Below are 12,620 nucleotides of genomic sequence, written 5' to 3'. Positions count from 1 at the left end.
GACTAGATGTACTTAATACCTTAAGCTGGAAAGCACGATTCCATCAGGATCAATGTTTACATCAGAATCAACACATATTGAAGCACCAACAGACTCCTCGTGAGTTTTTGCACAATTTTTTTCTTATATGACACAATCGGAAAAGACTATATCATGTAGATTCTAAACTTTTTGCACTTGCATCACCCCAATAATGGGACATGTCTGAGAACATCAGAGTAAGGAAAGAATTTAGGATGACTTTACCTTCATATCGGCGACACCATAGCACGAATGACAGTATGAAAGAGGAACATTTTGACTCTATTGCACGAACTGAAACATGAAGAAAGAGAGACATTCCTAAATGCCTAGTAGCCTCCTGCTTATAAGTGTGGTGTGGTACACACCCATAAACAAGACTCTACCCGACGTGATTTTGTAGACACCCTGGGACTATGAACCGTGCTCTGATACCAAGTTTGTCATGACCCAAACCGGGGCCCTGGCCGCGACGAGCATTCCAAACCATGAAGGCCCGAAATATCCCTATTTGTCTGATAATCATGCACATAACTCATATGATAAAAGAAATGTGGAAGATAAACAATATTACGGAAACATGGTCAAGAATCATATGAAATCAGTAATGGGGAATAATGTCCTGCAATCTCAACACAACATCTCTATAACGTCTGTGAAATCTCTACTACATGACTGAAATAAATATCTATCTGAAAACTGAGACAAAGCCCCCAGTAGATCCAAAACTAATAAATGATAAATGAAACTGCCAGAGAATCAGGCCTTCCGAAATATAGAAGGCTCACCAAGTGACTCTGCAAATCTATTTGAGAAATCTACTTATTTTCTGAACCCCTAGACTGTTCCTCCGACCCTGGGAGGGAAGGGTGTCAATACAAAAGTACTGGTACACAGAGATATCAAAACAAAACATAATATTTTTTAAAATATAGTTGAGAGCCATTATAAAGCAGTTTTATATCAAATCATTTAAAAACACATGGGCGTAATGTAATTGTTTTCAACAATAATGTAATGCAGCTGAGCTAGGCAGAATACCCTACATATCACATTTACACCAACTGTCAAACCTCGGTTACCACCGAGATTAGAGTATAAGTAAGGGGAAGACACATAAGATCACACAGCAGGGTGTCTCGACCCAATGGTAATGCGCAAGATCACAAAGCAAGGCTCCTAACCATAGTCCCAACTTGGGAATGACATACATTCAGGTACGCAAGATCACAAAGCAGGGTACCAAATTCCCATGTCAGAAAACACGGTTTTCAACAATGAGCCCTTACACTCAAATGCCTTTTTCGGGCATCCACCTATCTCATGTAAAATCAATGCATTCAAATTTTATCTAATTTAATCGCATACCATATTCTGTAGGGTATCGTCATACCCGACGTGCTAGCCATCAATATCACATCATTCTTCTCATGCAACTATTGTATTCAACATGTTTCAACAGAAATAGCCCTCTCGTTTTCAAGTCAAAATCATATCAATTCTCAAAATATTTCATGTCATGCTTTTCAATATGTTTTCAAACAATTTATATCACATGAACATTTAAAACAAATTCACATCAAGAGAGGGATTCCATATAATTCATGCTCTCAAATTAACACCTTTTCGAAACACATGCATATACATATATAATTTGTCAAATCACTTTGGAAATAGGCCTAAAGACCAAATGAATATTATAGAAACGTTCAAAACCTGATTATATTCATAGTTTCAAAACCCCAATTGTAAAACATGAATTTAAAGGCCCATGAGATTTTAGGATAACCCTACGTACCTCCATATGCGAAGATGATAGGTGTTTCTTGAAGCCTACGTTCTGGGGATTTCAAATATGCAATTATTTTCAAAAACCCACAGTTGAATCTTGAGTTGCTTAGCTTTTTATTTTGAAACCCTAAGGAGAGTTCTTGAGCAATTTTGATGAATGAAGGTGTATTTTGGGGTATTTAGGGACTGAATTCCGTGTTTATCGCTAAACAAGGGTGGGAAAAAGACTATTTTACCCCAAAAATGGAGTGTTTAAGTCACTTGAGTAGTAATGTATGCGGTGCACACCTTATCGCATAATATAGGTTGTGCTGCGCACTCTTTATCGAACACATTAGGTTGTGCGTCGCACAACTTATGGCATAAGTTAGGATGTGCGTCGCGCACCTTATGCTGCACGACACACTCCACTTTCCAAAGCCATAACTTCTTCCTCGGGTGTCGGATTATTGCGAAATTGGTATTGTTTGAAAGATAATTCGAAGGCCTTTCATTTTATATATAGTAGGAACTCTAATTCAATATTTACATAGAGTAATGATCAATTGAAGTTGACCCAAATTTTAACGCTTACTAAAACTCAATTGATGGAAATGCTTTCAACTCGTCCTTTAGGGGACCTATATGATCTCAATTCATTTTCAACTAGATTTATACACAATATAGTTTATTAAAACACTATATTCACAATAGATTTATGGTTTTTGGAATGTGTACAAGTAGAAATGACAATTTACGTTCAAGTCTGGAAGTATGGGATGTTACAAAAAATTATTGGGTTATTGGTTCGGTTCAATTTCTTCTTACTGGGTTATTGGGTAAATCGATAACCCAATAAGAAATATATATGACTTATTATGTATTTATCTTTGATTTCTACAAATTAACAAACCTATTATTTCAACTATATAAACTCTTAATTTCTCCTAACAATATTTAGTTCAAACTTGAAGATTTTTGTAAATTTAAAGACTTCATGTAGGATTTTTGTTGCAACTAAGATTCAATTTTTACATGTTAGTTACTACTATTTCTATTTTATGAGTATTTTCTTATCGGTTAAATCGAAAACCGAATCGTTAAGAACTAAAATCCAAAAAAAAAATATTTTATTGGTTTGGTTATTGGTTTAGCATATTTAAAAACCGAAAATCGATAAATCTAACGATACTATGTAAAACCCAACCGAATAGACCGATGCACTCCCCTAGACACAAACGCTTTAATTACTTGACAAATTGTATGAGATGCACACATTTTGCATGATAAATTGCGATGCAAGACTCGCATATATATATTTATTTTAACTTTATATGATAGTCTAAGTATTTATTTGTGCAACACTCACAATCAAAATATATAAATATTTGCTGATGATGTCAAGTTGAAAACACATTTATGTATTATGTCAAATGTATAATTCCTTTTTTGAACTATAGCTATAACATGTAGCATGAGTGAATGTACTCTAATTTTAAGTTGATGAATTCACCTAACATTACTACAATTGGTAGAGTAATGAGCAAAATTAAATTCATTGCTATTTATTTATATTTTAAAAAAGCAAGGTGGAGTCAGAGAGCAATTATCATAATTAAAGAGGAGCTAAAGGTATAATTAAATGAGAAGCATGGAGTCTTTTGATAGAGTGTATTAAAAAATTAATAACAACAACAATAATAAATTCAATGTATTTCCACATAGTGGGATCTGGAGAGGGTAAGATGTACGTAGTCCGTATCACTACCTCCGGAGAAGTAGAAAGGTTGTTTCTGATTGACTCCCGGCTCAAGACAAGGAATAATAATCAAATTTGTGATAAAGCATGGAATGTATTATGTAAAAATTAATGCATCCATTAATTTAATGTGTATTAGTAGGCGCTTGTTTGATATATATCTTTTTATTTTATGTATAACTAATGCAAAAATTGGTTATATACTCTATTGTGTTTTGAGGTTTGTATTACTAATACCTCAAAATTTATGACATTAGTAATGCAATGGATTTAATGCATGCATTAACATGCTTAAAGTAGGGGTATTATGTAAAAAAAATTATGTAATTCGTGTTAATTTTAATACATTGAATCAAATACTGTATAAGAAACAACAATAACACCCAGTGTATTCCCACATAGTGGGGTTTAGGGAGGTTAGTATATGCAGATCATATCACTACTCAGGTGATGTAGAGAGGATGTTTCCGATAGACTCCCAGCTTAGGATCATAATAATATACCAAACATAAAAGATAAATGCATATAAACTAATACGATACGCAAAATAAAACTAACAATATAACAAATATCAAAGAAAGTATATATAAATTAGTATAGTATGAAAAAATAACCAATCTACCAAGCAGTGTCCGCTTTGTGTTGGGTGGTTGGTAGTCAAGAAAGTGTCAGCTTTCCCAAAAAGAAAAACCCCAATAAAGAAAGAAGTCCCTCTACTTTCACCATTGATTTAATGTTATTTTTAATACATAGAATCAAATACTGCATAAGAAAATAGAAGCATAATTAATGCAAATATTATTAATATACCATATTTTATATTATTTTTATAAAATAATATTTTATATTATTTTTATAAGAAAATACTCTAATTAATTTTGTTCAAATTATCTATCTATATCATAAAGGAGGATAGTCTAGCCTAAAACTTAGACAAGTGTCATATTGAGAACTACCTATTTGAATTTTTAAAACAAAAAACCATCATTTCATAACAAAAAGTTATTTTGTTGATTATTTAAATATTTAATATTATTTCATATTAAATATAAATTACATTTCATATGTTATTAATAATAGTATTATAAGAAAATAAAGATGAATGATTTCATTACAATGGACTAAAAGAAATATTACAAGAAAAAATTATTTAAGAGAATAACCAATTAATAAATAGTAACTGATCAATTTATATAGAAAATATTGTAATCATTCTGAATTAAAATTATTAAAAAAAGGTGTCATCCCTCAAAATAATTAAGTTTGACCTATTTTTGTAAACAAATAAATGAATGAATATAAGAAAATCGGTAATTAGGAAAAAAATAATTGTTACTTTATTTGAGTTTTTAGCAAATTATAAAGATAATAATAATCAATTGACTATAATTAAATTATAAATTTATAAGAAATATTTGAAAAATAAATTAGTAATTAGGAAAATAAATAATTGTTACCTTTTTAAAATTCTTTTCAAAATTAAAAAGGTAATTGATATCAATTTAATGTAATCAATCTATAAAAACATGAGAAATTAATGGGATTGAATTTTTGAAATTATAAAGGTAATTAATATCAATTATTTTTGTATTTGAGCCCTTTATACAATTGTAGATTAATTAAATATAATCAAGCTACAAAATTAGGAAAGATTTATGGTGAATAAATATATAATATTAATAATAATTTTATTGCTATCAAATTAATTAGATTAAATTGAACTAGAAATTAGTTAATATTGACAATTACTTTTATAAAAAAAATATATGGAAAGATTCGTAATTGATATGCATATATTGGTAAAAAAAACAACGAATGTTGACTACTACTTTAGCTATAAATATATTTTAAAATTTACCTACAACGTTAAATTTAAGAAACTTGAGTCTATATATTATGATCATAAAATTGATTCTAATTAATTGAAATTAATTAGTTGATTGTATAGTTTTATTACAACAATTTCGTACATCATTTATTTAATGAAAATACATATAATTAATTGATTGATTTTGTGTAATCTACTATGATTTTATTAATTCAAATGAAATGAATTTTTAATGATAGGTTTGGATTATAAAAATACAGGTGATTATTGTATGACTTTAGCATTTCTTATGTATTGAAAAAGATTTATAGACAAAAAAATGTCATCCCTCAAAACAATTAAATTTGAACTATTTTAGTGAAACAATGAAAGATTGAATATAAGAAAATCCGTAACTAAGAAAAGAAATAATTTGCACCTTATTTGAGTTTTTAGAAAATTGTAAAGATAATTAAATAATCAAACTGTAAATTGATAAGAAATTTTTATGAAATAAATCAGTAATTAGGAAAGGAAATAATCGTTACCTTTTTAAAATTCTTCCCAAAATTATAAGGGTAATTAACATAAATTTGATATAACCAACTTATAAGAATATGTGAAATTCATGGGATTAAATTTTTGAAATTATAAAAGTAATTAATATCAATTGTTTCCATATTTGAGTCCTTTATGTAATTGTAGATTGATTAAATATACTCAAGCTATAAAATTAGGATAGATTTATGCTAAATAAATATATAATATTAATAATAATTTTATTTTTATATAATTAATTAGATCAAATTGAGATAGAAATCAGTTAATATTGACAATTATTTTAATAAAAAATATATGCAAAGTTTCGTAATTGATATACATATATTGGTAAAAAAAACAACAAACACTGACTACTACTTTAGAGATAAATATATTTTAAAATTTACAACATTAAATTTAAGCAACTTGAGTCTATATATTATGATCATAAAATTGATTCTAATTAATTGAAATTAATTAGTTGATTTTGTAATTTTATTACAATTATGTTGTATATTATTTTTTTATATAAAAATACATATAATTAATTAATTAATTTTTTGCAAGCTACTATGATCTTATTAATTCAAATGAAATAATTTGTAAATGGTAGTTTGGATTATAAAAAGAAAGGAGATTATTATATGCCTTTAGCATTTCTTACGTATTAAAAAAGATTTAGAGACAAAAAGTTGTCATCCCTCAAAATAATTAAATTTAAACTATTTTAGTAAAACAATAAAAGATTGAATATAAGAAAATCCGTAATTTAGAAGACTGGAGAATTAGCAGCTCCCTTGGTTGTTCCGGTGAGAATTCAATGTGTTTATTGTACCCTTTTTGCATAAATATTGTCAACAAGTAACATGCTTAAGTTAATGGGTTAATGGGTGTGTGTTGACTGAGAGAGTCAACATTTGAATTCTATGATAGTGTTTTGTAAGAAAATTAAGATTCCAGTGAACAAAAAAGGTGTAAAACCGCGGTATACAAGAAAAGGAGCTCTGCAAAAATATCATTTTCATTCAGATCCAATCTTTTTACCACTTTGTGTTCTCCAGACAGAAAAAAGAGCATGCCGATTTGGCTTTCCAAAATTCTTGCTTTTGGATTATATTCACATAGGTTACTCATATGAATAGGTTAATGGCTGCATCACAACCACTTAATGTCTTGTCTATGAACAAGTGGTGGATATGTTGTCCCCCATCACTGCTAAGAAATCCCTCAAGTATCCACATCTAGTGCTTTGTACATCATTCTGCTTCCATTAGCACTGGAGATAATAGGCCCCTTTGTTTTAGTCCTCTTTGTCAAAGTTATCATATGGGCTGCCGGTCACCGCTACCAAATTCTACCTGACTGTTGATTAGCAGAACTTGATACACCTCTACCGATAACTTCATTTTGACCCCATTTCTCTATTATCATACATATTTTACATGTGGCTAAATGCTAGTAGGTATTGCTGTTTTCAGCATCTTTTGATGATCAGTAGGCCAATTATGGTTGCTAATGTTGTCATATTTCCTATGGCTTTATTACTCCAACCAATTAATAACATTCTTATAATTCTTGAATTGATTCTTAGATACTATTATAATAGAAGGATAAGAATCTCTACCTGGGAGAAACCTCGAGAGCTGATGACAAAAATGAAGGTGAGGTCTCGTATCATTGAGATTTTTATGGGTAGTTTTATCCAGTTTCCTATGCTTATCAATGAAAAAAGAAGTACACAATTCTTTTTCTATGAAGCTTCGTAGAACTACTTTTTCTTTCCTAAGTATATGTGATTTCTGTTGAAAGTTTGTTTAGCGAGAAGATTTCCTCGATCTTACTATACTATGTAGGCTTCATTTGGGATTTGCATTCACCTTTTATTTACAATATAGTTCTAAAAGATTTTATATTTAACACTATTGTTCTAAAAAATGTGTTTAAGCATACACGGTAGGATTATACTTGGTCTATTTTAAACAATTTTATTTACTTTCTGATTAATGTAATGTTATTGTAACTCTATGGCGATATGGAGAGCGGAAAATTGATATAATATTGCGGTTCACACTTCTCATTCTGGTTTACAGAATAATAGTTTGGTTGGTTGCACACTTGAACCCAAGAGTGTGGCCTAGTGGTCAATGAAGTAGATTGAGAACCATGAGGTCTCAGGTTTAATTTCCAACAGATATAAAAACACTAGGTGATTTCTTACTGTCTATCCAAGCCTTGATGGACAGAGTTACCCAGTATCTGTGCTGGTGTAAGGTAGCAGTACCTGGTGTAACTAGTCAAGGTGCAAGCTGGCCCAAACACGATGGTTATCAAAGAAAGTTTGGCTGGTTGTGAGGGACAAGTATTAAGGGACCAACAACTGGAGCTGTATTCGTCAGCGTTAAGTTTATGCTAGCATTCCAAAAGAAATGAAAAATAATGAAAATAATGCGAGGATTCGAAGAGATCTACTACCTGTTATGCATCCTGTACACATTGTCCCTTAAACAAAAAACAAAAATCTACAATGCTATACCATTTAAATTTCTGAATGGAATTATATTTATCTTCAAAATAACTTCAACTTTTCTCTCTCCATACAGTTCACCAAATACAAGGAAGGATTGTTCTCCCCCATTTCTTCTAACTCTTGCTAATCCCCTCTAATCCAACAGCTTAACAGATTGTTGTGTGTCCTTTGATAGTCCACCTTACTTCAACTCAATAGATCCGGTATGTGTTTTGGCATGGTTCACATTACTTTTATTAAACTAAAGGTGTCAAATGGGCGAGGTTGGCTGGATTTGGGCGGATTAAAGAAGTCTGAGTTAATAAATGGGCGGGTTATTAACCCACCCTAAAGCTACTTGGGCTGAAATGGGTTGGTTGGAAATGCTCTAAAATGCGGGTCATAACCCAACCCACCCAATTTGAACTCAGATTTAATTTCTTTATTTGTTATTTTATAAACTTTTAGTACTTGAAAAACTATTATTTTTTTTTTGAACTTGGTAACTTTGTATTATATCACACAGTACATAGGTTGTACTGAAACCTTTATGTACAAGAGTACTCCTAAATGGACTGTTCTATATCTAAATTTAGTCTAGAACATCAATTATCAAGGCAGTATCATTAGAGTATAGTTGATTACACCAAAAACATAAAAGCAAAATGCAGTTGAGTTTAACCTTCTGCACACTATTCTCTATGCTCTCAAAACATCTAGAATTCCTTTCTTTCCATATAGCCCACCATATAGCACCAGGGATAATTCTCCATCTACCTCTGTCCTTCGCATGTACACCTTCTTCTCCCAGCACATTAAAGTCTCGGACACTTCCCTAGGCATTGTCCTGGAAATGCCTTTTAGTCTTAAGACGATTCTCCAAAGTTGTTGGGTGTACTTACAATGTAGAATACATGGTTAACCGTCTCTAAAGTTTCTCCACAGAGGAAACATCTGGAGCATAAGGTTTTCCCTTTCTTCATGACATTATCTTGTGTAAGAACTACTTCCTTGGTCAGTAACCAGACAAAGATAAAGCACGACACTGTGTGAGGTATCCTACTTTTCCATATTTGCTTCCATGGCCATCTTGGATCCGGGTGATTTATTTAGTTCATTATCTTGTAGGCTTTGTTGACACTGAACATTCATTTTTCATTTCCCATCCACCATAGTACGTCCTTCACTGTCTGCAGTCCATTAAATAAGTCCATGGTATTAAAAAATTCAACTACTCTCATTACCTCCCGGTCATTAAGTTGCCTTCTAAAATTAAGGTTCCACCCATGTGGTGTCCATAATTCTGCTATAGTCCTTTATTGAAACAATACCAAGTTGCAGATATCTGGAGAAATCACTTCCATATTCCTATCCTCATGTCAATTATACTTCCAGAACCTAGTCTTGTTTCCATCCATCACTTTAACCTTTGAGTTGTTTTTAACTTCATTCCACTAGTGTCTAATAGATCTAATAGATCTCTAGAGACTAACCCAGTATGGTGTGGTCACTTCTTTAGTCATCCATCTATCTTCTTCAGGATATTTATCCCCAATCACTTTTCTCCATAGCAGTTGGTTATTGTTTGCATATTTCCATAACCATTTCATCATGAGAGCCTTACTTTGAATTTTTAGGTTCTTTATCCCCTACCCTCTAGTCTTCTTGTCAATTGTCCACCACAGAGAGCACTACTACTTTTTCTCGCATATCTTTGTTCCTTATTCTATTTCTCCTAGTATGCCCACAAACCAATCTCAACATCCTCATTTCTGCTACGTTTATCTTTTGAACATGCGAGCTCTTGACCAGCCAAACACTCTGCCACATGCAAGATAGCTAGTATAACAACCACTTTATAAATTTACCTTTATGTTTATTTTAAAAAAATTCTTATACATGGCATGCTAGTTACAAGTTCTTCTGCAAGAGCTAATTGGGACAAAAAATACATATTCAGAAATTAATTCATCGAAAAAAAGCATAACTGTAGTTTATGAGTTTCAAACGTGTCGAAATGGAAAAAAAATTATAGAGGGGCTGTGTTGAGTATGGAACTTAGAACCTCAGTGCAGGATTTGAACACCCTTACTATCACACTCAGTCTTGTTTTTTGTGGCAAGGGTGTTCGTTAAAAAATACTTAGAAATGATAGAATTTGACCTATATATATATATATATATATATATATATATATATATAGAAAATATGATTATCAGGCGAATATTGTTCAGATGATCACCCTTGGATAGCTGTAGCTCAGCTGCAGCTTGGCAATGTTTCCACCCTGCTTGTAGTTATATTCTACATAGTACATTCTAGTCCTTTTTCATATGGGACATTATATCATTCATATTCTAACACTTCTATCTAGTATTGTACTGCTGGAAGTTACTGATTTCTACTCTCAAGGTACTGTTTATGTTCTGTTTTTTGACTTGACCTGCTTTCGTGCTATTTTCATTGGGACAGAGGGTAGATGTATCAACTGACTGGAGAGAATTTACAAGTCCTGAGGGAAGAAAGTGTGTAACTTATATATTTTCTTGGCCTCTTTCCAATTGTTCTTCTACAGTGGGTACTTTTGTGTGTTACTTGTGCATAATGCTGATTGCTTTGTTTGTTTTCTGTAGGTATTACTACAACAAGGTTATTAGAACGTCCAAATGGAGAATGCCTGATGAAGTCAAGTTGATGTTAGATTTAAATCCAATATGGGTTTATTCCGTGCTTTAAATAGCTTGATAAGAAGGGATTGTTCTATGCTTTAAATAGCATGATAAGAAGGGACAGTATTTTGTGTTCTTGGATGCTCTAGTTCTCATAAAATCTTTATGCATTCACAGTTACTAGCATGATAAGAAGGGGAAATATTCTATTTTATTGGATACTCTATTCTCATAAAGTTCAATTATTTATAAATTCACAGTTGGCTCATGAAAAGGACACCATTTCGCACGCTTCTGATTTTGGATCTATTTCTGTTGTTAAAATATCATCCCCGGGTGCAGATGGTTTATTAGTCTCAGCACACGGTGCTAAATCAAGCCTAATTGCTATGTCACCAACTGCTAACTTACCAACTATTGTGGCTTCAGAATCATTAAGTTTATCTGGTAAGGTTTCTTCTCCGATGATTGAAATAGTCGAAGTGAAGAATTCTTCAGAACCTGCTTCACCAGCTGTTGCTAATTCGGAGAAAATTGGAATAGCAGCAACCTTGGGAAATTCTTTCGCGCCATCGGCGTATGTTTTCAGATTTATATATTATAAATTTGCCTCAGGTTTGTGTTGCTTCTTATTTGGAATTCAATTTTTCTGTAGTTCTGAGACTACTACAACTCAAGATGCAGTAGTGTATGGTGATGGATTTTCTTTGGAGAATAGAGAGGTACTTTGTCCTTCTGAAATACTTATGCGATTAGTTAATTACTACTGGTTACTGGTTAAAATACCAAGAAAGCTTTTCGTAGCTGTTATGCTGGATGTTGATCCAACAATTTTGTCGTGCAGTTGTTAGTCAACTGCTAACCGGTGAAGAATATGCTCCAAATTCTAATGAGGTTTGCTTTTGTCCTTTGTGCTTGATGTTGTGCCTAAAATGCAGAATGTCAAGAAAGATGACGCAATAACTGAAATCAGAGGTGCTACTCCATCAGATGAGAAAACAGTCGAGCTGGGACCATTAGTTTATGAGAGAAAAATGGTATAGGTGATTACTGTTTTTTGTCCTGTTTATGTATGTTCTCGAAATTTCTCTTATTTCTATTTTAAGTATCTGATTTTATTTAGGAGGCAAAGAGTGCATTCAAAACTCTTTTGGAATCTACAAATATTGGGTCTGATTGCACGTGGGATCAGGTTTATTACGTGACTATTTTGTGCGTACCAAACAATTGAGGAAGATCATTTGACATGAATTGTATTTGTCAGGCCATGAGAGCAGTAATTAATGACCAAAGATATGGTGCTCTAAAATTCCTTTGTGAGCGGAAGCAAGCTTTTAATGGGGTATCTCTCCAAGTCAGCATTGGAATGGGTTAATTGTTGCTTCAATGTTTTAGCATACCGTATTGCAAAAAGATAGATTGTGTTTGATATCCAATTGTTTCATGTTTGGATGACTTAAATATTTTGAAAAATATTTTCCAAATCAACTTATTTTCCTTAAATTTAAGGAAAATGAATTCCCTTCAAAAAGTAGGAAAAACATTTGC

General features: G+C 31.8%; 1 protein-coding gene across 1 annotated transcript in view; it reads left to right on the top strand.

Moving 5' to 3' along the window:
• The window catches only part of LOC107863573 (pre-mRNA-processing protein 40A), a 69,466-nt gene that overhangs the window by 30,047 nt on the left and 26,799 nt on the right, over positions 1 to 12,620 (top strand). The window contains 1 exon segment of the mRNA XM_047400055.1: positions 11,333 to 11,649. Coding sequence (XP_047256011.1) covers positions 11,333 to 11,649 — 317 coding nt within the window.

The sequence above is a fragment of the Capsicum annuum genome, chromosome 11 (assembly GCF_002878395.1).
Source record: "Capsicum annuum cultivar UCD-10X-F1 chromosome 11, UCD10Xv1.1, whole genome shotgun sequence".
In the NCBI taxonomy this organism is placed as follows: domain Eukaryota; kingdom Viridiplantae; phylum Streptophyta; class Magnoliopsida; order Solanales; family Solanaceae; genus Capsicum; species Capsicum annuum.
This window is presented reverse-complemented; position numbering and strand designations above follow the sequence as displayed.